Raw genomic sequence first — 26,096 nt, 5'->3', positions numbered from 1 at the left:
TTGTTTGGACATACGTTAAAATAGGAAATAGGTTGGCTGGGTTTTCCCTGCTAATTATGGTGAAAAATCTGAAGTGATCACCATCACATTAACAGTAACAACAAACCTTCACTATGGTATGCATTCTGCAGGAACAGACTCGCATCAATTCACATCAGATACAATACAGGTCTTGGGAAAAACAATTCCTTATAAAAACTTTTATAAAATCTTTGTAGGACTGGCATAGTGACCTAACGTAAGATTTTGGAGACATCTCAACAGTTTAATAGCTACCATCACTCCTGTAAAAATAAATTTCACTTGGAAAAAAGGTCTGTTTTATTTCAATGCAATTTATTTCTACCGTTGTGTATGAAAGATGAAAGCATTTGAAACATTAGGCCAAATTTAGATGCTTAAGAATCTTGGCTCCCATCACATTCAAACAACCATGCAAGACACATGTAACACCGTTTGCACTATGTCAGAACTGAAACATTGTTGATGAACATGGGAGGGTTGAAATGTTCACCCTCATTCTGCAAAGCCGAAACATACATTAAAAAATGAAAGGTGTATGTGGGGCTGTTTTTTCTCACAATCTTCTTCTTAGTAGTTCTTTCTTTCTTTCTTTCTTTCTTTCTTTCTTTCTTTCTTTCTTTCTTTCTTCCCCTTCCTTTCTTTCCTTCTTTCTTTCTTTTTGAGCATCCAGAGGAATCACAGAAAGGACTGCTTGTATTCCAGATTAGTCTCCAATAGCCAGATCTGAGTCACTGCCCATTTTCATCTTTCCTCCCAAATATTCACACTGACAGTACTTTTTGATATTTGAAATGGTATTCCTTAAAAAAAATACCAAGGTTTAGTTTCAATTGTTTTACTGTTTTCTGTTTGCCCCACTTGCTCAGCTAGCAAAACAGTTTCTTTTCAGTCTATTTCAGAATGCTCTATGCGCATGTTTTTGTAGAGATAGGCAATTATTGACTTGCAATTTATCCATGGGTGCAAGATCTCGGCTCCAAATCCCCATCTTGCTATTGTGTGCTACGTGGGGTCCTCAATAATGCCCTGTGAATGAACAATTCTGGGAACTGCGCCTTTTTCCCCCTGCTGAAAGCACATGCAATGCATGGCCACCAAGTTATTTCAATTCCAGGTGCACAGAGAAATGAGGCACTTGAGAGATGGGGTCTTGCTAAGTTGGACCCACCCTAAAGATGAGGGACAAGCTGGATCCACCTTCCTGATCTGCTCCAATTTTCCACCTGGAACAGTATCATGAGGTGGTTCTAAAACAACTCTACATTTTTGCCGACCACTAAGCACAAGAAAACACTTTGAATCGCAACTGTAGCAGAATATTGCATTGCTGGCACAGTGTGTTCATTTATTGCAGATGTTTTATTACCCAAACTAGGTAACATAATTAGATCCAGCACTGATGATGTTACCTAGTTTGGGTAACGAAACGTCTGCAAGAAAACAACCAAGCTCAGAGAGCACTAAGAATCCCTCATTTCAATCCTGAACTACAAATATTCTCCTTTATTGGTACAGAATGTTCAGAACATGTCTGCAGGACAGCCTCCTGAACAGGAAGAAGAAGAAGAAGAAGAAGGAGAAGGAGGAGGAGGAGGAGGAGGAGGAGGAGGAGGAGGAGGAGGAGGAGGAGGAGGAGAAGGAGAAGGAGAAGGAGAAGGAGAAGGAGAAGGAGAAGGAGAAGAAGAAGAAGAAGAAGAAGAAGAAGAAGAAGAAGAAGAAGAAGAAGAAGAAGAAGAAGAAGAAGAAGAAGAAGAAGAAGAAGAAGAAGAAGATATCTATTCAATTGTGTCTGATTCTTTGGACCAGTTCACTAAGGAAAGAATCACCCTAATGGGTCAAGTAATTAAATGTGGTGGTGAGAAGTTTATATATTCAGGCTTGCAAAATTGTGTTAATATAGCCTTACATTAAGGTAGAATCCTTCCTAAATTTCTTTTGCTGACCATTAGGTTCCTGTCTCTCTTGTCTGATTGTTTCTTAGGCAGCATTTCTTCCACTCATTCCCCAAGGTCATCCACACGTTCCATGACAATAAAGCAGGTGTAGATGTTCTTTTGATATTCTTCAAAAAAAATGCCATGACTTCTTCTGAAGCCTGCTTGAGCATCTGGCAATTTCCTTTTGATGGCCAGTGCCAGATGTTGTTGTATGATCTTAAGGAGAATCTTGCTAGCATGAGAGATGAGAGTAACTGTGTGGTAATTGCAGCAATCCATGAAGTCCACCTTATTTGGCAATGGAATGAATACTGCTCATTTCCAATCTTGTGGCCATTTGTTCATTTCCCAACTTTTCTGGAACAAGGCTATGATGGCTGTGGGTGGTATGGGCTTCAGCAATTCTGCAGGGATGGTATCAATACCTGGGGCCTTGTTATTTGGTTGTTGGCTCATTGCCCACAAACTTCTTCCTGGAGGAGGCTGGTTCTATTTCTGCTCCCCTTTCCTTATCATTCTGAGTAGGCTGGGCCTCTTGGTTACTGGCACACTGCTCTTCTCAATATTCACACCATCTGTTCTTAACACCTTGTTGGTCAAACTGTTCTTTCCCTTGCTTCTTTTTATCAATGCTTTTATGAGCAGTAGATGGTCTTTGACTCCTTTCGATTTGCATGCAGATGCATCCCTAATGTGGCTCTTCAATCAGTCCTCTTGTAGTTGCTTGCAATGCTGCCCCAGTAAACTTTGTTGTCTTTCCTTGCTGCTCTTTGGACATTCACATTCAGTCTTCTTGCTTCCTCATTTCTGGCTGCTTTGGCTGCTTTTCATTCCCCAGCTATTCTGATGGTTACATCTAAGAGCCAGTTGTGCTTTTCTGAATGGGATGTGTTCAACTGCTGCTTCAATGATGGTCGATTCCCTTTCTTGCCACAGTTCATTGGGCATCTTTTCAGCACTGCCCAGCAGCTCAAACCTATTTTTCACTTCAACTGCATACATGGAAGGATTTTTTTCATGTCAAACTTCTTTTATGGTGTTGACTTTTTGACAGTGTAATTTGACTCTGATCTTTGCCACAATAATTCATGATCTGAACCACAACTGGCACCTAGATATGTCTTGACCGCAAGGACTGAACTGGATCATCTACTACATGGGACATGGTTGATCTGATTACAGTGCAATTTATTTGGTGAGGTCTAAGCATATAAGCGATGTTTCCATTGTTTGAACCAAATATTCATGATTCAAAATTGTTTTTTTGTGGCAAAATTGAAGCAACCAATCACCTCCAGCATCTACCAGGCAATCAAAAAGCCGTTGGAACAGCCAGCAGCATGGCATCTCATGGAATGTCTACTCGCCACCCTCTAGGGGCTGCAGGTGTAAATGGGCCACCCAGACAAGGCTCAGGCCCCTAGTGCCTTCCTTATGGAAGCCAAATCCAATTAATCCCAAAAGTGTCACTCATCTCACATACAGTAATCAATTTGCTGTGGAGCAGATAGGTAACACATCCATCCACACTGAGGGACTGAGTCGAAAGCTGGGTCTGCCTGGCAATAGGGATGTGCTTAACAGCTTCCTCAGACTCAGTCTTATCAGTGAGAGGATGATGTCAACCCAGTCTGGATGCTACCTCCACTATGGAGAAGCAAACAATCACTTGCACCATTCCTTTCCCCAAGTCCAAAGCCAACACTGATGCCTGTTTCTCCTTGGCTGTCAACTTTTACACTGAAATTGCCCAGTATGTAAATGAAGTCGTGTGTGGGGTGTGTGTGTGTGTGTGTGTGTGTGTGTGTGTGTGTGTGTGTGTACTTGCTTCAGTTTTTTTCGATATTAGCATAGAAACCCTCTATTTTAAGCCTCTCTTGCATTAGTTATTGGGACATAGACTTGGACAACTGTGATACTGAGGGCTCTGGCGCAGATTTGGATGATCGTAATGTGATCACATTAACTATCAAGAAGCTTTCCATTGCTTGGGAAAGTTTCTTGCTTGTGATAAATGCTACTCCACTTGTTTTTTTTTAGTGTCCTGAATAATAGAGGATACATTCCTCAGACTGGAAATAGTCATTGTCTATCCAGTGTAACTCAATGATGCCAAGGTGGTCGGTTTTCAATCTGGCCCTTTACCCTGGCTCATTCCTCAGACATTCCACATTGTTATGTTATTTGTCTTTGTACAGCATAGACCCTTATTTTCACCAATGGCTGCATCAGCAGTTGGGGGTTCCTGCTGGATTTGCCCAAGGCACATCTTTAATATTTTGACTATCCACTGGAGGTTCTTGATATTTCCCAGTAGCTTGTTGTTACCTTCTAACCTGAGGTCCCATTATGAGCACTATTGTCTGATTCATTTGGGAGCCTATCCATAACATTTTCTTGCTGGGGTCTTTTCAAGCTAGGCTGCCATGTCTTATCTCAATCCTCCTCATTTATCCAGGCTTGGCATTGACATGTAAATGCATGGCTGGGCTGAATCGCATATTAGAAAAGATTAAATGGGAGAGTCTACAGGTACACCCTCAGATCAAAAAGATGTTGCATATGAAAAACTAGCTGATCAGGAAGGAAGCTTTGCACAGCAACAGTCTGAATGGGTCACAATCAGGAAAATAGAAAGCCATTCATGCTCCCATGCTTATTCCTTCTCCATTGTCCCCACCTGTTCTTTACGAGTAACGATTTGTTTTTCCTTTCTGCTTTTTTATCATTGTGTCTCAGTTTTACTTCACATGATAATTCTGAGGCTAGGACAGCCCCATGAACTTCTTGGAATAAGGATACAATCCAAAAGCAACATTGCTATATCCAAGTACTGTATATGGTACTTTTATGGCTCAGGGTAGGGATTTTATATTATATGTGGTTAATCTTTGGTGAGATTCACAGCCTTTGGGGCTGGTTGGTAGCTCAATAGCTCGAGTCCTAACCAAGGACCTAGGAACTGTTAAGATAATGTTGGAGGATATAAGCTGTTCCAAGTAGGGTGGTTTTTTGTAGAATCAGAATGTTCAAGTCTGATAAATTTAAGATTTCCAAATAGCGAGGTAGCCCTTTAGGTATTGTTCTAAGGGCTCCAATTACAATCAGGACAACACACAATTTCTTTTTCCACGGTTGCTCAACTTCAATTTGCAAGTCCCGGTACTTTGTGATTTTTTTCTTGCTATTTATCTTCAATTTGTGCATCTCCAGGTATTGCAATGTCAATGAACCATACTTTTTTTCTTTTCAACTATTGTTATGTCAGGTGTGTTGTGGGCCAAGTGCCTGTCAGTCTGAATTCTGAAGTCCCACAAGATCTTGACTTTCCCATTCTCTAAAACCTTCTGATGTTCCCAGTGGTTTTTGCTGTACTCAAATCCAAACTTTTGGCACAATTTCCAGTAAATGATCTTAGCAACGCGGTCATCGCATTGTAGGTAGTCAGTTTGTGAAATTTTGCTGCACCCACTGATCAAGTGGTCGACTGTCTTGAATTTCTCATTATAGAGGCAACATTTGCTGTTGGTGGTAACATGTTGAATTTTTGCCTTCATGCAGTTTGTGGCTAAGGCTTGTTCTTGAGCTGCCAAAATAAAGCCTTCTGTTTCTTTTTTCAGTGCTCCTGCTCTTAACCAGTTCCAAGTTAGCTTTTGGTCAGCTTTGCCTTCAATACTTTTCAAGTATTGACTATGCATAGCTTTGTTTTTCCAATTTTCAGCTCACTTCTCAATTACTTCTTTCTTATATTCAGCTTTTGACTTAGTTGTCTTTAGTTGTATTTACTTCCTTAATCATTGGTTCTTCACTTTTCTGGATGTAATCATTCAAGCTGTGTTTTTCTTCTTCCAGTCTGTTTTACTTGGAGTCCTCGACTACCCTCTGCTCTTGGTAGATATAATCGGTTATTGTTGTTGTTGTTTTTTTGTTGTTATTATTATTCGTTAATATTCAAAGAACCTATGCCTTATTTATAAACTCTGAGCTTCTACCCATTATGAAGTAGGTTAAGCTGGATCATGGTTTTTTCCTGCTCTAACTGGAAAATGCTACATTAAAAGAATATGATCCATTTTTCTACAAGATTTAGCCCAATTTGCTGCAGATATTAAAATTTGGCAGCTACTATGCAACATAGCTATCATTTTTCCACAAGGAAAAAGATGCAACTACCATTATTTGGTTTCAGAACTAAAACTTGGCAGTGGCTTAAATGCAAACACCCTCAGGCAGCTGCTTTATATTTCTTCTGAATCAGACTTACCCCAAGCTAATCCTCTGGCTTGACATTCTCTAAAGAACACAAACACCTCCTAAAGAGTCTCTGGTTACTATAGTCCCCTAGTACTCTGATAGGACAATGTAAAAGCCATGTACCATTTCACTGAGTTTGAATCAAACTGTAACAAGATGTCAGCTTTCATATGGAGTGAAAACATCCAGCTGCAGAGCTGATGTGGTAGATACATTAGGCTTTCCTGATGCAATCTCAAATTTAACAGGTCATGAAGGATAAGGAAAGAGGGCTCCTTAGACACATTTATTCTGAAAGAAGTACTGTAATAACGGATTAGAAAATATTTATTACAATAAATTTTCAGTTGTCCATAAGGGGTGAACATGCAAAACAACAGCAGCAACAAAAACAAACCTCATGCAAACAAGAGCATAGACACATTCTGATATTTATCTCAGCATGTACATCTTTCTTAGGCCTAAAAAAAAAGTGCAGTTGCTTTAAGAATCATATTGAAGACTTATGCATGCTACAATGAATAGCGGGGCTGAACTTGCATATGCTCCAAAGTACTTCTTGCAAATTGGTTTTGAAGAATGCATAGACAAAATATCTATGGTATCTTTAATAGTATAGTTGCCATTAAAATAGCCTTAAAAGTTTAGGCATTGGCATATTACAGAATCATAGAAAAAGGAAAGGGGAATCTTGGAGATCAATTATTCCACCCCACTGCCCAGGCAAATTAGTACTATATGCTCTTTGATGGACAATCCAGCTTCTCTTTAAGTGTTTCCAATGAAGGAGAATCTATATCTTCCTGGGGCAGTCCATTCCATTGTTGAACAGCTCTTAACTTTAAGAAAATTGCAATGATGTCAAACCAAAAGCTACTTCCTTGTAATTTAAATCCATTGTTTCTTGTCTTGTCTTTTGGAACAACTTTAAACAATTCTGGGCTGTCATCTAAATGACTGCATTACAGATACTTGATGCTTTCATGTCTCCCCAGTCTTGTTTTCTTCAGAGTTGTCTGTTCTTTATAACTTTTTTCTTTCTTTCAAGCCCCTTATGAGCTTGGCAGAGCATGAACTCTGAACATAGTCCAGCGTATCAACATCCCTCCCAAGATACGGTGCCCAGAATTGGGTACAAAACTATAGGCCAGGGGTATCAAACTCAAGGCCCGTGGGCCGGATCTGGCCTGCAGGGTATTTAGATCTGGCCCACGGGGCTGCCCTGGAAACAATAAAGGATCGGCCTGTGGTGCTTCTGCCAGCAAAAACAGGCTCCCGAGCTCTGTTTTCAGCTGCCCTGGCCTCCTGCAACCCTCTGCCAATGAAAGTGGAGCTCGGGAGCCTGTTTTTGCTAGCAGAGCACTCGGGTCACCACAGGTGTCCTTGACAGGAGTTGAGCTGACCATGCCCACCCCGGTCCCCCAACATCAAACACAACCCTGATGCATCCCTCAATTAAATTGAGGCTGATTAAATTGAGTTTAAGCCATGAAAAATAAAGAGAAATAATGCTTTGTTCTTTTTGGCCTAATGCCTTCTCCAAGAATGACTATGCCACTTTCAGAGTTTTGGGAATTTAAGCAAATTTTGATAGAATCTCCAGATGAAAAGCTCTTTCCTTTGCTTATTGACTTATAACATTGTCATAAAGAGGCTCTGAAGCAAGGCTTCTTCCAATAGCTTTTCTGTTATTGAGAATCCATGGAAAATGTTTCCCATGTGAAGTTCAAGATGGGTGAAGGCCTTTTTCAGCAAATCATTCAGGCCTACCAGAGTCATGTGTTCTCCTCATCACCTGAATAATAGCTAAGCTATTTTTTTTCACAGCTGAAGCCAGAGAGAGAGAGAGAGAGGGAGGGAGGGAGGGAGGGAGGGAGGGAGGGAGATTATAGCTGCAGTAAATATGGATATTATGTCAAATGTAGTCAGGAAGACTAGATTCCCCCCCCTCTCAAAATTTAGATATCTAAGCAGCTGTCTTCCCACTCTATCCACAGCTTTCATACACAAAATCTGGGCAAAGAACAGTATTTATTCAGTTTAGCAAACAATGCTTGAATAAGTAAAGAAAAAGGATGCCCACAAGTTCAGAACTGCCAATTTTGTCCCTAGGAATGCCAATGTAACTTACCCCTGTGACCTTACTCACAATTAATTCTAAGCCATCAATGAGCAAAGATACCCCTGGTGATCTAAAACAATGCAAAAATTATCTGTGATATATCTAGCTTCTCTATATGACAATAGCAAACTAAATTACAAAATATCCTGCGGCCACACAAAATGATCACCAGAGGAATATGCAATATATACTCCAACCACCAGGTGGTGGAATGGGCCACTTGCAGCTCCTTTTCTTTCTGCAACTCCAAACCAACAGAAATTACTACTGTAAGAGACCCAAGATTTCTTCAGCCATTTTTCTCTTGAAGCAAATGGGATGACAATCTCTTCAGATTGAGGTTTCTCCCGTGTATAGTCAATGTATTACTTTCTTCTATGGGTTTAGATGTCGATTTTAACTGCCATTGGTTCAATATCATTAGTCTTCTGATCCCATACACAACTAAATGTCACTAATTAAGTATTTGATTCCCCATGATGCAGGAATCTGGATTGTGCGGCATATGGTTCCTTAGTAGAACAGGCTTGCTTATAGCAAGGGTGTCAAACTTGCGGCCCCAGGCCAGATGCGCCATGCACTGGCCACGCCCACCCCCATTTTAGCGAAGGGGGGGAAGTCGTGATACATCACGTAACAACAATGTGACGCTGCAAGTTTGACATCCCTGGCTTAGAACCAGGAACTGTGTAGGAGAGAGAATGCCTTGAAAGCCATGAAGATCAGATAAGAAAGGATAAGATAAGCAGGGCTTGAATCCATTCCAAGAAACTAATATGAGAAAATGTCTTAGACAAGCACTCCCTACTTCACATGATGATAAAGGCAAGGGGGCAGGGGAGCACATTCAGATTTCCAAGATTCTGTTACAATACCTCCTCTAATAAAAGTGGCCTTGACCTATATGGCATTGGTTTCTTAGTTTGGTCTACCTTATATGACTGACAGGAACTACCCACTGTGGGCCTACTGCAGACACCAGCCTGTTTACCCTTGAACGCTCAACAGCATTGGAAACAGACCCTGCAGTTTGCCATCTTCAAATGACTTCATACTCCCTGAGCTGGCGTTAAGTCTACTGGGCAAGTATTTGCCTTAGTGCAAATATCGCCTCTGCAGCTAGGGCTTTGGGTCAAGACTTACAATTTGGGAAAGACACAACATGCAAGCTGTTGCCTTCTTCAATAGCTTGAAAGACTTTTCCAAGTTTTCTATCCAAAGGTTCAGTCGGAATGTCAATAGAATGTCTACATTTTTATAGAAAACAAGTACAAGTATAGCCCAAAATCTAAGCCTAGAAATCCATAACCAAGAAGTGAAGGATTCAGTTTATTCTCTGGTACAGGATTCAGCTGTACCTCTGTCTTGTTCTCCAAAGGAGTCAAAATGCTTGGCAGATGACTGTAACTGGTTAACTTGTCCACTTTGAGTATGAAATAGAAAGAGGTATTAATATTTCATAGTCAGCTAAGGTAGAAAAAAAAATCCAAACTGATTCCCAAGATTCCAGAGAAGAATAAAACAAGTTTCTTAGAGGAGCCTCAGAGCAAAACCATAGTCCCCCAGGACCGGGTATATCCAATTGCTCTATTTTCTTTCTAAAGCTTCAGCATCTGCCCTAAAAGAGCTGAATCATGGTGACTATTCAGATTCTGCTTAGGTCTACTTGGAAACAACAAAGATCCATTCATGATGAAGGATGTCTTCTGCAGACAATATAGTGACAGATTTCTTTGAAGCATCCAAATGTTTCGAGCCTTTTCTAAGATGAAACTTGGAGTTGTAAGTTTTTTTTAAAAAAATCTAGGCATATTAACTAATTGCATTCATCTTCTAAAAAATTCTTATTTCTCAAAGAAGTGTTACAGTCACCTTCACTGTTATAGAGGTTTTAATCTGGATTCGTGCATTGGAGTCAATAGCCCAAATGGCCCCTTCAAACTCTAGGATTCTATTGTTCTAAATTCCACTTATAAAGATTATTTGCACTTTACAAGCAAAAGTGAAACTGGGCAGGCACATGCTCAAATTTCCCCTTTCTGCCTCTTTTTGTAAATACATTTATCTTCTTAGGTTTGATCCATTAGGGAAAAAAACAGCAAAGTTACATGCGAGTGGCTTTTCCACCAGGTATCTGTTGCTATTCAAGTTTAAAAATGGATTTTCTCTATGCAATAGGATCCACCATGTTAAGCCAAATGCCATCTCCCTTAGCATTACCGGTAACTTGTTTATCATTTTTATTACACTGACATCAGTGAAAATGTCTAGTAAGGGGATGACATTGCCATCCTATTTAGTTTGAAATACATCCTGTTGATCTCAGCAGAACATCTTCTAAATAAACTGAGACCATAATCCCACATACATTGACTAGGAGTAATGCCCACAGGACACAGAATTATTTCCGAGCAAACCAGAACAAAACTGTGCTACAAGTTTGACTTTTTAAAATGCTCAAGCTTATTGATGTCTCTGACATTGCATTTTTCATTTCTGAACCACAATGCACGATATTTGCTGCCAGAGTTTAAGGTTCCTGTTAAAAAATCATAATTAGATTGGACAACCAGAGTAGAAAATATAGTCATTTATCAGAAACTCATCTTAAAAATAAGGTATTTTTCATTTTGCTAGGTTATGGTTTCTTTTTAGAAATATTCTCTTCAGAATAAATTTCATATATTATATTATATATATGTGAAAAAGTTAGTGCACCTTTTGCAAAGTTTAAAATATATGGAATAGCAATTTTTATAATCACTGAAACAGTATGATAAAGGTGATGCAATTCAACAAAAATACTATGATAAAATTGACTTTGCAATCATTTATTCAAAAAAAAATTACAGATATGCCATTTCCTTCTGGGAAAAAATTAAGAATATCCTTGCTCTGATAGTACTCGGCTATTGCTGAAACAACCTCAAGCAGAAATTTCTTATAAATGTCTACTAATCTGACACTAACAAGGAAGAATTTTTCGCACTCCTCCGTACAGAATTTTTCCAGCTGTGCGATGTCTGAGGCGTTTCTTGCATGTACAGCACATTTCAAATCAACCCACAGCATCTTAATGGAGTTTAGATCAGATTTTGACTGGGCCATTCCAGGACCTTCCATTTCTTTCTGTTTTTCAGAAATCTTTGATGGATTTACCCTGAGTGGTGTGTTGGCCTAGTGGTGAAGAGTTTGCCTCCCACTTGGAAGGTTGAGAGTTCAATTCCACATGTTTCCAGGACGGAAAGAAAAAGTATCTGCTGCAAACTCCACATGCAGAGGTGATATTCTGTTGGTTTGGCCCGGTTCAACCGAACCCGTAGCAGAAATAGCTGCTGGCCCCGCCCACCCGCACCAGCTCTATGGCATCCCATTTAGGCACTTTTTTTAGTCAAAGTGAATGCACAGAAGGCTGAGCATATGCACACTCACATTTGCGAATTGGTAGGGAAGGTAAGTGAATATCACCCCTTGCTACATGGCATCAGGAAGGTCATCCAGCCAGTAAATGATCAGCTCCATCCAGTTGCTCTGACTCTACCCGAATTAAGGGATTACAGGATCATAAAAAGAGAGTTTTGATGGATTTACTGTAACATCGTTAGAATCGTTGCCATATTGGAAAATCCACTTTCAGTTCAGCCTTAATATTCTGAAAGATGGCTTCACATTATCTTCAAGCACCCATGGTACAATGAAGGATTCAGACTGGATTCTACGATGGTGAGCTGCGTAGGTCCTGATGCAGCAAAGTAGCTCCAAATTGTAATTTTTCCACAAAATGCTTTACATTTGGTGTCATGTTCTTCTCATGAAATCCTGTCTTTGGTTTTTGCTCAACTTGTGTTCTGATTTTGTGGCCAAATAACTGTCTTTGTTTGTCTGCCCAGAGCATGTTGTTCCAAAATTCCTGGACTTTGTCTAGGTATTCATGAGCAAATAGATGTCTTGCCTTGAGGTTGTTTCTGGACAGTAAAGGTTTTCTCCTGGCACACTTTCTATATAGATCTAACTTGTGCAGCTTCTAATGGTAGACTCATATATTTTGACATCAATAGTGGAGAGACTTACCTGTAGATCACATGATGAAATTCTGAGATTTTTAGAGACTGAACTTGCTGGGAAGGACTAGACTGGGCAACTTGCCCTGTAGATGATCTTCCGGGCAGTGGGATGATTGATGTCCAATTGTTTGGCAATCTTCTTTAAATATCTTTTCAGGCTTGTAAGCATCTATAACCTCTCTGAAGCCTCAAAGTACCCTTTTGATCTTGGTATGAAGATACCAAGCACTTCAACAACAAAGAGCAAATCAAACTAAGTGTCTAAAGTTTCATAAGACACACTCCTCCCAAATTCTCTTTAACAAAGTTCTAATCATTTGTACTGACCCGATATTTAGATAGTTGTGGTAGTCATAAATGTGGAGGTGTCCTTACTTTTTCCACATGGAAAAGTTGCATTTATATTTATTTAAATTACACAATGCACTACAAAATATAAATGCTTCCTAATATAACCTTTTTATATATCAATATTACTGAAATTAAGACCAGACATCTATATGTTGAAATACATAGAAAAGGTAAAAAATCGGGGTGTACTTACTTTTTCATATGATTATATGCTTTGAGAAAAACAAAGATATGAATCGGGGTGGGTTCTGGCCGGCTTTACTGGCCGGTTCGCTTGTGCATGAGCGCACATGTGCATTCAATTAAAATTGTTCTGCGCATGCGCAGAATTTAAAATCAAAATGGCAGCGGCGGTAACCAGGGAACCGGTTCGGGGGTATGGCAGGCTTGGGTCGCTGCCAATTCCAGTGACCCAGGCCGCCATTCCACTATCGGTTCAGCCGAACCAGGCCGAACCGGTAGGAAACCACCTTTGTATGAAATGCATTCGTGTCTAAAGAAATTAAATACTATCAATTTAAGGTACATGGAACACATTTCTCTCCCTTTGTCTGAAAAGTGGGTAGCATTCTGTAGTTTACTATTGTTCACATTCAAGCATATTCTCCTCCCTCTCCCTGTTTCTTCAGATTAACTTTCCACAATAACAAAGCCCAACATGTCAATTTGGGAGAATATCATTCCCAACCTGATGGGACTTTCCATAGCAGTCTGCCTAGTCCAATCATCTGTGCTGCTGTATGGTGACAGTAGTGTACAAACAGAGGCACAATGGATCCATACTTGCACAAAGTGATAACACGTCCCTTGTTCTAGTTTCAGATAGAATGGTGTATCCTTTGCCATGGCAGTACAACAATTATCAATGTAAAGTTTTTCCCCCAAATCTTAGTGTGACTCAATCAAAACTGAATTTGTAAGATACCGTAATTAGAAAATCAAGAAGAGGGCAGAGAAAGACTGAAAAAGCCTCCAAAATGAATATATGAACATCCTTTTGCCTCGATATCCCAATTACTGTCCTGGCTGGCAGCTATTCAGGAATTCAGACAGTGCTTTCTCCTGTTCTATCACAAACTTAGTCATGCGAAACAAGTGCTCCCTGACTGATCTATTTTGCTCTTCTCACAAAATGGCCAAGGAGACCTCCATTATGATCATGGGTATAACCAGACTACTGGCTTTATAATCATAGAAGCACAATAGTATAATCAACTAAGCATCAGTGAATACAAATAAGTATGTTTAGAATGAGTGGCTTAATATTACCTTCTTTGGTTCAAACATAGCATCCATATCATGTTGATTACTATCTCTCTCTTTTTTTTTTTGAGTGATGGCCTTAGTTAAAACCAACTTTCAGCTGGAATATTCGCATGTTAAGAGCCTAACATGGTTTCCCCTTTGCCTTGTTCTTCCAGGCTGCTAGATACAGATGTATTTTTCCTTTCTTTTTCTCTTTTCCTCCTCTTTAAGGATTATCCCCCTTATGAGGATATGGATTCATGCACACATATGCATATAAAACAAAGGACCCTTATGGCTAAGAAACAGAATGATACATAAACACCCAAACCATATATACAAAGAAACAAATATCAACTAAAACAGATACAAAGACTAATATGTATGTATGTATGTATGTATGTATATGTATATATGTATATATGTGTATATATATGTGTATATATATGTATGTGTGTGTGTGTGTATGTGTGTGTGTGTATATATATATATATGTATGTATGTATGTATGTATGTATTTGTGCTGATAAATAAATAAAGGGAGACTAGTATAGATCTATTTCAAGCTATTTAGCTCTCATCAGCTAGCCATACCCTTATTGGGATTTGAACCTGGGCCAATAAGGGTATGGTTAGCTGATGAGAGCTAAATAGCTTGAAATAGATCTATACTAGTCTCCCTTTATTTATTTATCAGCACAAATACAAAAAAAAATGTAACAAAAAGGCAACAGTAAAAATATTGGGTTTCTGCCTGGATGGTCTCTTGTGACGAGCCGAAGGACAGAGAGTGGAAGTGTGACCTTCCTCCCATATTTGGGCATACCGGGGGTTGTAAAAGAAATCATATATATATATCCACTATATATATATATAGTCAGTGGTGGAGAAAATGGCAGCAATGGAAGGCTGGTAATAAATAAATTCATGGAGATCCCAGGGAACTAATATAGTAGCTTGAAGTTAAAGAAAGGGCAGGGGATAGAAAAAAATGTGGAACACAGTGTGCTAGGATGAAAAAAATGGTACAACTGCAGCCCTCGTAACAGATATGCTAAGAACATCATTTGCAATAGTTGTGATGTTGGGGCAAGAATCATTTTTTTCCAACCTTTGTAAACTTTTATAACAATTTTTCCTGAAGTTTCAAAATATTACGATAAATAACTAATGCAAGCTAAGAATATTCAGAAGCTACAGCTGGTACAGTGTGTGGCAGAGCGGACAATTTTGGGGGCCCTGTTAACACTACAAGCTGCATTGTTTACCAGTCTGCTTCCGGTTGCAATTCAAAGTGTTGGTGATCCCCTTTAAAACTCTTCATGGCATGGGTCCAGGTTACTTGAGGGACCATCTCACCCCACTGGGATTGGCCCATCCCACTCATGCCAGCAACAGAGGCATGCTGTGGCTCCCGTCAGCCTGATTATTCCAGTTGGTGGGGTCCAGGAGGAAGTTCTCTGTTGATGCTCCTGTCCTCTGGAACATCTTGCCCCCCAATGTGATGTTGGTCCCAACTCTCCTATCTTTTCATAAGAGCCTAAAGTAGGGTGGGATTCAATTTTTTTTACTACTGCTTCTGTGGGTGTGGCTTGGTGGGCATGGCACAGCATGGCTTGGTGGGCGTGGCAGGGGAAGGATAATGTAAAATCTCAAATCCCTCCCCACTCCTCGGGGAAAGATACTGCAAAATCTGCATTTCCACCCCACTCCAGGAAAAGGATACTGTAAAATCCCCATTCCCACTTCACCCCACTAACCTATTTTCCAGCTCCGTTCCCTTGTGCAGGATGACAAAAGAAGACCCAGCCAATCTGCTGGGACTCTGATCAGCTGGGACTCAGGAGGCAGCAAATAGATCAGGGGCGGAGGCAGGACCAGGAGGACCAGGCAGAGGTGGTATTTGCCGGTTTTCTGAACTACTCAAAATTTCCGCTACTGGTTCTCCAGAACCGGTCAGAATCTGCTGAATACCACCTCTGGCCTAAAGATCTAGTTCTGCAAGTCGATTTGGGGCCCCAGTGGGGAAACAGTGCAAAGAAGATGTTGATGCATAATAACAGATCCTACTTACCCCCTCATTCCGCCCTGCCCTCCCCGTCTGTCCTTAGTTTTAATATCTGATTTCAACTTTTTATATTTTAACTGTATATGTAACTGAAAGCAGCCCACTTACCCTATGGTAAGATGGGTGGCTAATAAATTTTATAAATAAATAATAAATAAAATATTAAAAAGTAGAAAGAGAAAAAAGGGGGTGAAGAGATACAGAGAAACATACATATAAATAATTATTCTCCCATCATCAAGACAAATACAAGTTCAGTAACTTATCATCTGCTCTAACATTCAATCAAAAATCTCTTCATACCATATCTCATTTTTTATCATTTAGCAAATAATACTCATCATTCAATCTTTATCAGCAGGTCCATTAAAAGTTACCAGAAATAACTATATATTTAACCCCAAACAAGTAAATCAATTTCATGATCCTTTACAGTCACTTATCATTTTTAAAAAATGCAACAAAAACCTCTCCTTCCCACATCTTATATCTATAAACATATTTTTAAAGCCTCATCATTCAAATTTAATTTAAAAAACCATTAAAAGATACCAGGAACAACATAATGAAATTTAATTTCTTCAAAAAGTGTCCCAGAAATTAATTTCTTATCAACTTCTCTTCACCTCATCTCAGAAACTCCTTCACACATTAACACTTTCCATCAATTGTAATACCCTACCTTACCACTTTCTCTAAACATGTAACAAAAACATCTTCTTTCCATATCTTATCTATAAACAATTCATTAAAGCCTCCTCATTCAATCTTGGTAAAAAAAAATCCATTAAAATCTGCTAGAAAAAAATCAGAAACATTTTAACCTTCTTTATATTTTTAAAGGTCAATGTTTACTTCTTTTAAGTAATGTCCTAAAAGCTGATTTTTTTTTCATTCTCTCTTTATTTTTCTCAGGAACTCCTTCATAAGTATCTCTTTTGTAAGTGCAAAATAAGGAAGTTGTCCAAGTCATTCCTCTGAGTTGAAATCCACAAACGCAAGTCTCATTTCTGTTTTGTTAGACTGAAATTTATTATTTCATTTTTTATTTATTTAACTGGGATTATCAAAGGTCTGGTTTTGAAAGACCACGGAGACAACATAAAACGATTCCAGCAATTAATCTCTTGAATTTGAGAGACTGAGAGCTGGGCCATAGAAATGCTCAGTGAGACAGCTGGAGACATTGGCCCTCACGCCACCACCAATTTCAGCTTTCCTGTCATAAAAGGTCATTTGAGTTCTAGTGTTCCAAATCCCCGAATCTGCCATAGTGTCTAAATGGATTCAATTGATTAAGAATTTCAATGAAACCATGTAGGCCAATAAATCCAGGTTCACAGAAGGAAAGACCCCGTATTTTTAGCTAAGTGGGAACTGCTCAAAATATATCAACAGGTTCAGTTTTTTTCGGACTAAAAATAAGTTATTAAACAGGGGGGAAACATTACATTTATTTTCACCAAGAATTGATGGGTACCTGGTATTACAACTCCTTTGAACATTTTGCTTATTATTTCAGTCCAGACTTTTTAGAAAGAGGCTGTTCTCTCAGCTGTGCAAATAGTTACTGACTACTTAATCCCATTGAGCTGGACGGAAGGTCAGCTATGCATGATGCTCAGCAAGGCATCTCCCCCCCCACTTCCCTTCGTAAGAGCAACTGCAATAGCAGAATATTCCAATACCAAAACATTATACTTAATCCTAAACACACATGAACTGAGATTCTATTACCTCTCTATGGTTTTTAATTCTTGATCAGCTTCTTGGATCTTCAAGGAATAGTCATCTGCAAGTTTATAAAATTCAGTAAGCACAGAAGCCTTCAGATCAGGATATGGGCACTCCAGCTCCAATAACTGTGGTGGAAGCTCAGGTACAAATGTGATCCTTTCCTCTAAAGTACATGTCAGGGCCTATAATAAAAAATAAAGACATTGGAAGCATCTGCCACATTCTTGCTAATCGAATTAAAATGTTTTTTTAAAAAAATAAAGAACTTACTTTATCTATAAATTCCTCGAGCTCCTTTTCCAAAGCTATTCTCTCCAGATGAAGCTTTCCCAAAATTGCTTTCTGTTGTTTCTTCACAAACTCTATCTAGTTGTGAGAAATATTGTATTAATGAGTTAAAGTACATTGAATGTTGTAAATGTGGTCCCATGTATTGACAAAACAGCACATTGCTCATTGATTCATTCTATTTTTATCCTATCTCCTTTCAAAGAATTCATGTATAATGCAAAAAAGGTATCCCTTTTTGTGTCATCACAAGAATGAATGCTATAAAGCTGGTCAAATTTAAAGAGCTAGCTGATCAGAGTTCCAAATTTGGCCTAAGTGGGAATTGTACCTGGGTTTATAACCCTAACTTTCCTGGTTGTTTCTTAATTATTTTATTAATAAGGTAAGACTGACATATACGAAAATCCTAAATTAGCAAATGTAGCATGTTATCAAATCAGTCTGATAATGAATCCAATACATTAATGCAAAGTCCAAAGAAAAAAATGATTAGGATTAGACAAAAATTCCTAAAATAGATAAATACTTGATTCTATGAAAATCCCAAGATTAAGGCATGCAAACAGGTACACAGAGTAATTTTCAGAGAACATTTTGAGAATTCCCATTTTCATACAAAATGGGAAGTATGTAGTACTGAGTATGTGGACTGAAAAATGTTAATTCAATCTTTAGAAATTGCTGTATGAATGTACAGAATTATCACTCACAATTTTTCTAGAAAGCACATGTATTTATTTTGTATAGGTCAGACCAAGATTTTAACAAACAAGACAGACTGAATTATACCATGTAGAGTTTGATTTTCCATGCAAAAAAGCTATGTAATTTGTTCGCAGAAAAGCAAAAAATAAAAAGTTATTGCATGTATGGATTTATCAATATATCCTATTACTTCTAGTTAGTTACAATTTTAGTCTATGTATTCTGTTGTGGCCCAGCAGGAGACGTTGGAGCTGCCACCAGACTCCGACAGCGAGGGGCCCTATGAGTCGGCCCCGGAGGGTTCTGGACAGGGTTCTGACTCCAAGCAGGGCGCAGAGATACTGGTTGTCCACCAGGTGGCACCTGAGCCTTGGATCAGTGGGGAGGAGACAAGGGAGAGTGATCCAGAAATCAACTGTGAGTTGTTCTGGGATGCACGCCGTCGAAGGGCTACTCGGTGTCAACAACTACTACGTAATTACAGGAGGTAATTATGCTCAGCTGATGGTCATTAGGCTCCTCTCCAGACTATAAAAGAGACTGCTTGTGCCATGCCCTTCTTGCAGAAGTCAACGCTTTGACTAAAGAGAAACAAACTTGGCAGGCTGGATTGCTGCCAGAGTTTTTCTGAATTGCTGCCAAAGTTTGTTGGCCTTGCTGCCAAGGTCCTTATCTGTTTGTTTACTTGGCTTTCTGCCACCGAGAGTCTGAACTTGTTATTAAAGGACATTCTTATTTAAGCTTGTCTCGGCATTCGTTACTGGATGGAGGAGGGGGTCAGAATAGTATTCTATAGTAAATCAATGGCCAACCTTAACATTTACATCAACTAGATTATCCCTAAATATCTCTGGGCATTCCACCTCAAAGGTTTGTCTATTTTATATAAAAAGCCAAAACCTGTGTTTACAAATGCTGATTCACTATTTAAATTGATTTGGATTTGTGTTTTAGAAATTGGTTTTTAAAGTTGAAATGTTTTTGAAACGAATGAGGAGATACGAATCAGGAAAGGTGTAAAGAAATCTGTCCCATCAGCTAGCCAACATGACCAATAATAAGAGGGATGAGATTTAGAATTTATTTGGAGGATTGCAAAAAATTTACCATCATGGACAAAGGAAAAAAAAAAATCATGTTGTCCAATCTAAAATCTACAGGCAGTGAATTATGGTATCCCGAAATACAATGCAAAAGATTATGTACAGTAACATGCTATCTCTCAACATGGCTAATAGAAAACGAGATTAAAATGTCAGAAAGAGAGAAACAGTTTTTATGAAGCTGGATTTTGAAATTAGTTCTATGTCACATATCAAATTCTGATACCTTGATTGAACAGCGCATTTCTTTAAGTGCACAAATATAATGCAAATGCAACAATAGGACAGAAGACCATCCACAGTAAGACTAGGAGGAAAGACCGTATGCAGAAGCAGTGAATTACTAACCTCTTCTAATACAGCATCTGGATTAAATGGATATTCCACACTTTTGCCGTTGGTTTGCATTTCTAATAGTCTGTACCTTAAATCTTCCCTTAGCTGCCAGACAGGTTGCACTGTGTTTGCTTGAAATGTATCCAAGCCTTTTGTTAATTTATATCCTATTAAAAGTTAAATAGAAATTAGGGGTGTTGCTCAGTTAAAGAGCTAATTAATAAGAGTTTGTCAAATAATAGCTTATATTATGGAAAAGGAAATTTACATTTTCTCTACTTGTCACTGAAAAGAATAAGAAATCCAGTCTTCCCAGAAAAGGAAGGGGTTGAGCACAGTATAATATTCATAGTATATGTATAGAACAGGTAGTCCTCGACTTACAACCACAATTGAACCCAAACTTTCTGTTGCTAAATGAGAAATTTGTTCAGTGAGTCTTGCCCCATTTTACAACTTTTCTTTCCACATTTGTTAAGTGAATCATTGCAGTTGTTAAATTATTAACAGGGTGGTTAAGTGAATCAGGTTTCCCTGTTGATTTTGCATGCCAGAAGGTTACAGAAGTTAATCACATGACCCCAAGGCATTGAAGTGTCATAAATGTGAATCGGTTGTCAAGCATCTAAATGAAAATCGTGTGACCATGGGGATGCAGCAACGGTTATAAGTGTGAAATATGGTCATAAGTAAGTTTTTTAGTGCTGTTGTAACTTTGAATGGTCACTAAGCGAATTGTTGTAAGTTGAGGGCTTCCTGTATAGGGTGTAGATATTTTTTTGCTGTTGTATTATGTATGGCTATTGTAGAGAAAGGGCACAACAGTCCATAGAAAAAAGCAAAGATTGCTCACTCAATACTCATGTCAGCTGATACTGGATTTATTTTTAAGAGGAAAAGTTTCTTCTTAATGGAACTTTGATAAAAAACACAGAAATATGAAATCTTTCATTCTTTATCCACTCTCATTCTTAATCCTTTCATTCTTCTTATCTCTCCTTCTTACCAGTAACTATATAATTTAGTTTAATCCAGAAATTGACAGATTACTTACGCAAATCCCACAAGTTGAAAAAACATTCATTTTCTTCATCAAAGAATGTTTGAATTTCAGATTCTAACTTCTGCCTGCAATTAAACATCTCAGGTCAGGTAAAATATACTCTTTTCTATTGTACCCAATTTGTGCGTATGTGTGTGTGTGTGTGTGTGTGTGTGTGTGTGTGTGTGTGTGTGTACGTGTGTGTGTGTGTGCGTGCGTGCGCACATGCACAGGTACATATTTTTGGGTCACTAGACTTTTTTTTGAGTCTTACCCAATTCTTCCTTCATGTGGGAACTCTATTGGTAGTTAACCATAGTCAGAATAATCAGAATTCTATTCTTCTGGTTCTGTAAATTAACACTATAACTGACATTTGAGGATTTTCTTATCTAAAAGAGCACTTTCCTTCAGATTGTGCATATGAAGTCTTGTCCATTACATTACCAAATTTTCAATTACTTTACTAAGCTTTATCACTTCTTACCTGTTTTCGTGCAATCTTTTGTGCTCTTTCCACCATACTTGGCGATGACGTTTCAGTAGCATGTGTTCCTTATTAATTTTTGAGGCATGCTGTAATTTTTTAATCTGGGTACAAGATTTAAAGATATTTTATTAATAATAAATGTTGTTGAGGCTTCTATGAAGAAATAGCTAACCTTGAACAGGATTTATGCTTGATTGTCCTTGAAAGTCAATGGTTCATAAATACTTATTTAGTATCTTCAACTGTCTTTCCAGATTGTGTCCTTGCCAAAGGGCCTCATTAATATCATAACATTCTAAAACACCTTCAATTTAAATAATTTTAAAAGAAAGTCAATGGTTCATATCTATAAAAGAATGTCTGTTCAAGAAACCAAGATAATGTATATACTGACCATCTCTATCTCATTTTCTGGCAGCCGCAAAATATGCCCAGTTGCAGAAAATAAGGAATTTAAACAAAATTATATATACCAAATACAGTCTTGTTTTTAAGATTGCAGTTTTTATTCTAGATCAATGGATGCAAATCTTGCAAAACACCACCACCCTAACAGAGTATAGTAAATGCTACTGAATATACTTTTGTAATTGTATCTATATTTTTATTTATTTATTTTCTATATTTTATCTATTCTATATAGAAACAAAACATGCAATTAACTGATAGTCAAGAGGTCACAGGTTAGACAGAAGTTATAACTCCACTCTGTCATTTTCTGATTTGCAGTTATGTAATTATATCGCCCTCAGACCTTTTTTTCACTGTTAGATTAATGAAAAATGTTGGAGAATCAAAAGTGATTTTTTTTTGGTATGAAAGTAGCCTGATTCTGGTGATTAAAAACTAGTAGGCTAACCCTACGCTCTTATTTTTAGGCAGAGTGCACACATCATATGAAGTTATGGTTTGATTTAATATGCTGTAGTTGAAATATGGAGATATATTTTGCACAATGCATAAAGTCATAAACTGTAGTTTATTAACCACAAAAGGTAATCCACGTATCACACTAAGTCAAAACAGATTAACTATTGGCTTGGCCAATATGTTAAATCAAACACTCATCTACACATTACTAATGTGTGGTTTTGGTGGTACTTTATGCAAAATAAAAGTCCAGCTTACATATTACTACATTTCCATATGACTGAATGGAACTCCTAATATAATCATAGAATTTTGCCAAAGTCTTTCAACAGGTATTTAAATCTGAATCATTTCTTTATGACCTAGGGGGAAATATAGGCAATGCGATCCAAAGAACAACAACAGAAATTTTCAATTTTATTTATCATTAAAATTCCATTTTCTCCATAATAAACTTTTAATACTATTGTCATGGATTTGTTTTGAAAGGTAGAGCTACAAACAGGATGAATAGGAATATGGTTCACTCTTGCACAGTTACCGGTACATTTATTTCTTAACAAGTAAAGAACTAAATTAACACAAAGTATTAAAGTGGCATATTTTTACTTCTCTGCTTAATTTACTCTGCTACTAAGTTTACACTAAGTTTTCTTATTAGTCTACTACTGCTTTATTTTCAGAGACTTTAAGCTTTTTGTAGCTTTGGGTACTGAATCAAACCATTAAACCATCTTTCCTAATATTTGCAACTGCTTCTTTAAGTGTTGCTGAGATCATTTTCAGCCAAGGTTTTTATAGCCTTTTAGTCTACCTAGTTATAAACAGGTTCTCTCTCTCTCTCTCTCTCTCTCTCTCTCTCTCTCTCTCTCTCTCTCTCTCTCTCACACACACACACACACACACACACACACACACACACACACGCTCACACACGCTCACACACACTCACACACACACACACAGAGGAGAGAGAAAAGATTACTTTTCAGACTGGGTGAGTTAAGTCATGCTTCTCTAATAGACATTGATGGTAAAGGAGACTTCGTATTCACCAAATTCTTCTGCACAAACGTCTTTCCACAATAATAGCCAAATTAATGGTTTCTAATAAACCTGAGAGTATAGAAGAACTTGCTTACTTAATGCCCTCTTCTCGTAACAATCTGCTTTTATAAAGAACTGTTTAATATCAGATTTGGCTTGATCTAAGTCTTTTAATATATGTAGTAAATATTTTCACAAGTGACAGAGGCATCTACAGCCAAACAACCAAAAGAAAGTCTTTATATGCACAGGAATGGAAGGGATCCCTATGACAACCCAGCTAGAACTCACAGCTTATTAAGAATTGTTAGTTTTCACAGAGATAACATTGTTATGCATTGCTTTACAACAATGAATCTATAGATTTTTTCATACTCCATTTAGTGAAAAAAGATAAGATACTTCTTTCGGACTATATTGCAATCATGACTACTATCATCCTGGCATTTATTTGTCATAAGGAATAAATTTATTGAGATTAGCTCTTTGGGATGAAAAAAATAAATAAAGGTAGGCAATGACTTACAACTATTCATTTACTAATCTTTTAAAGTTACAATAGGCACTGAAAAAAGTGATTTATGACTGTTTTTCATCTTTTAGATTGTTCCACAGTCACATGATGAAAATTCGGACACTTGGCAATTGGCGTTTATTATGCAATAAATGATGGTTGCAGTGTCCCAGGCTCATGTGATTAGCTTTTGTGACCTTCTGAGAAACAAAGTCATTATGGAAGCTGTGTTACTAACTTAACCACTGCAGTGATTCACTTAGCAACTGTGGCAAGAAAAGGCGTAAAAGGAAACAAAACTCACTTAACAACTGTGCTGCTTAGCAACAGAATTTTAGGCTCAGTTGTGGTTGTAAGTTTAAGACTACAGCAGAAGCTTTATCCAGTTATCAGGAGATGAGATACTTAATAGACAGTGTGTCATCGTTCCTTTGTGTTTATACCATGCTATTTTATTCCATTTTTTAAAAAGATTAAAATATGTTGAGATCAAGAGATCATTAACTGCTTTAATATATATTTGTTTTACAGAAACAAAATGGATGATTTTTAGAAAACTTTTTGCCTAACCATGTATCACTGTTCGTATGTTTGTTACAGATTTCTACAAAATACATTTTTTATTATTATTGTGCTACACAGGAATATATTTTCAACCACAAACAGAACTTCCTTGATGGAAATATTAGTAAAAAATGAAATATTAAGAGATGAAGAGTTTACTTTTAAAGCTTTTGCATGTATTGAGCTGCTTTTGGCTTTGCTCGTCATTGATAAATAGTATATGCCATCCACACGTATCATTAGAATAAAATTATAAAATGTATGGGATATTCATTCTAGCCTTTCTCCCGTGTCAATTCTTTGGAGCTGTTCTTTTTGCAAGAACTGATCTTTTAGTTTTTATGGTATATTCCCAAAATCGGTAAATTGTTTCAGATGGAAGGCTCTTAATACCATAAAAGACAAGATGCAGCAGCTTCATTTCCCCCTCTTTAATGGATTCTTAATGCAAATTTAAAAAAACAACACAGGAGTGGAAAAATCAAGAGGGTTAACAATGAAAGTGATATTATGGAGGTATCCTATCAAATTCTATGCCCAATAAAAGCCTCATTTTAAATCATTTTAAGTATTTATTGATTCCAAAAACCAAGCGTGGTTTCCTACATATATTTAATTACTATTTATCCTTATATATTACTTGCTCACTGCAGAAATACAGAAATACAACGGCTTCCTGCAACTGTGCATCTCTGAAAAAACACACTTCCACATTCCATCTCAGCTACTTATTCGTGGAAAACACATGGATGCCTCTTACTATGCTGCATCCATTATGGAGAGAAAATTCATGATGATGATGAGAATGAGGAAGATGATTATTATTAATATTATTATTGCATATTTTAAGTGATTTACAAAATATAGAGCACACTGTGAAAAACCAAGAAGTAAAAAAAAAGAATGCAAGTAGTCCTTGAGTTACAACTACAATTGTGCCCAACATTTCTGTTGTTGAGTGAGACATTTGGTAAGTGAATTTAGCCCCATTTGCCACAGTTGTTAAGTGAATCACTGCAGTTGGTAAGTTAGCAAATCTGACTTTGCTTAACAGAAGGTCACAAAAGGTGAGCACATGACCCTGAGACACTGCAACCATCGTAAACATGAGTCAATTGCCAAGTGGCTGGATTTTGATCACATGATCATGGGGATTCTGCAATGGTCATACGTGGGGAAAACGTTCATGTCACTTTTTCAGTGCTGTTGTAACTTTGAACAGTCACGAAATGAACTGTTGTAAGTTGAGGACTACCGATATACAACCAAAAGTGACGGATAATGAAAAACTAGAAACAAAATCCATTCACTGAACATTCCTACAAAGACAAT

At 37.8% G+C, this 26,096-nt stretch overlaps 1 protein-coding gene across 1 annotated transcript in view; it reads right to left on the bottom strand.

The window, feature by feature from the left end:
- Positions 1-26,096, bottom strand: part of CCDC148 (coiled-coil domain containing 148) — a 146,607-nt gene that overhangs the window by 73,987 nt on the left and 46,524 nt on the right. The window contains exons 4-8 of the mRNA XM_014053361.2: positions 21,767-21,870; positions 21,292-21,365; positions 20,250-20,404; positions 18,073-18,168; positions 17,803-17,984 (exon numbers count right to left, since the gene is read on the bottom strand). Of these exons, the coding sequence (XP_013908836.2) occupies positions 17,803-17,984; positions 18,073-18,168; positions 20,250-20,404; positions 21,292-21,365; positions 21,767-21,870 (611 nt within the window). The remainder of the gene's footprint in view (positions 1-17,802; positions 17,985-18,072; positions 18,169-20,249; positions 20,405-21,291; positions 21,366-21,766; positions 21,871-26,096) is intronic.

The sequence above is a fragment of the Thamnophis sirtalis genome, unplaced genomic scaffold (genome assembly GCF_051295495.1).
Source record: "Thamnophis sirtalis isolate CommonGarterSnake01/CBP01778 unplaced genomic scaffold, rThaSir2_p1.2 scaffold_1, whole genome shotgun sequence".
NCBI classification, from domain to species: Eukaryota; Metazoa; Chordata; class Lepidosauria; order Squamata; family Natricidae; genus Thamnophis; species Thamnophis sirtalis.
Note: the sequence above shows the minus strand (reverse complement) of the source record. Positions and strands in the feature narration are given on the sequence as shown.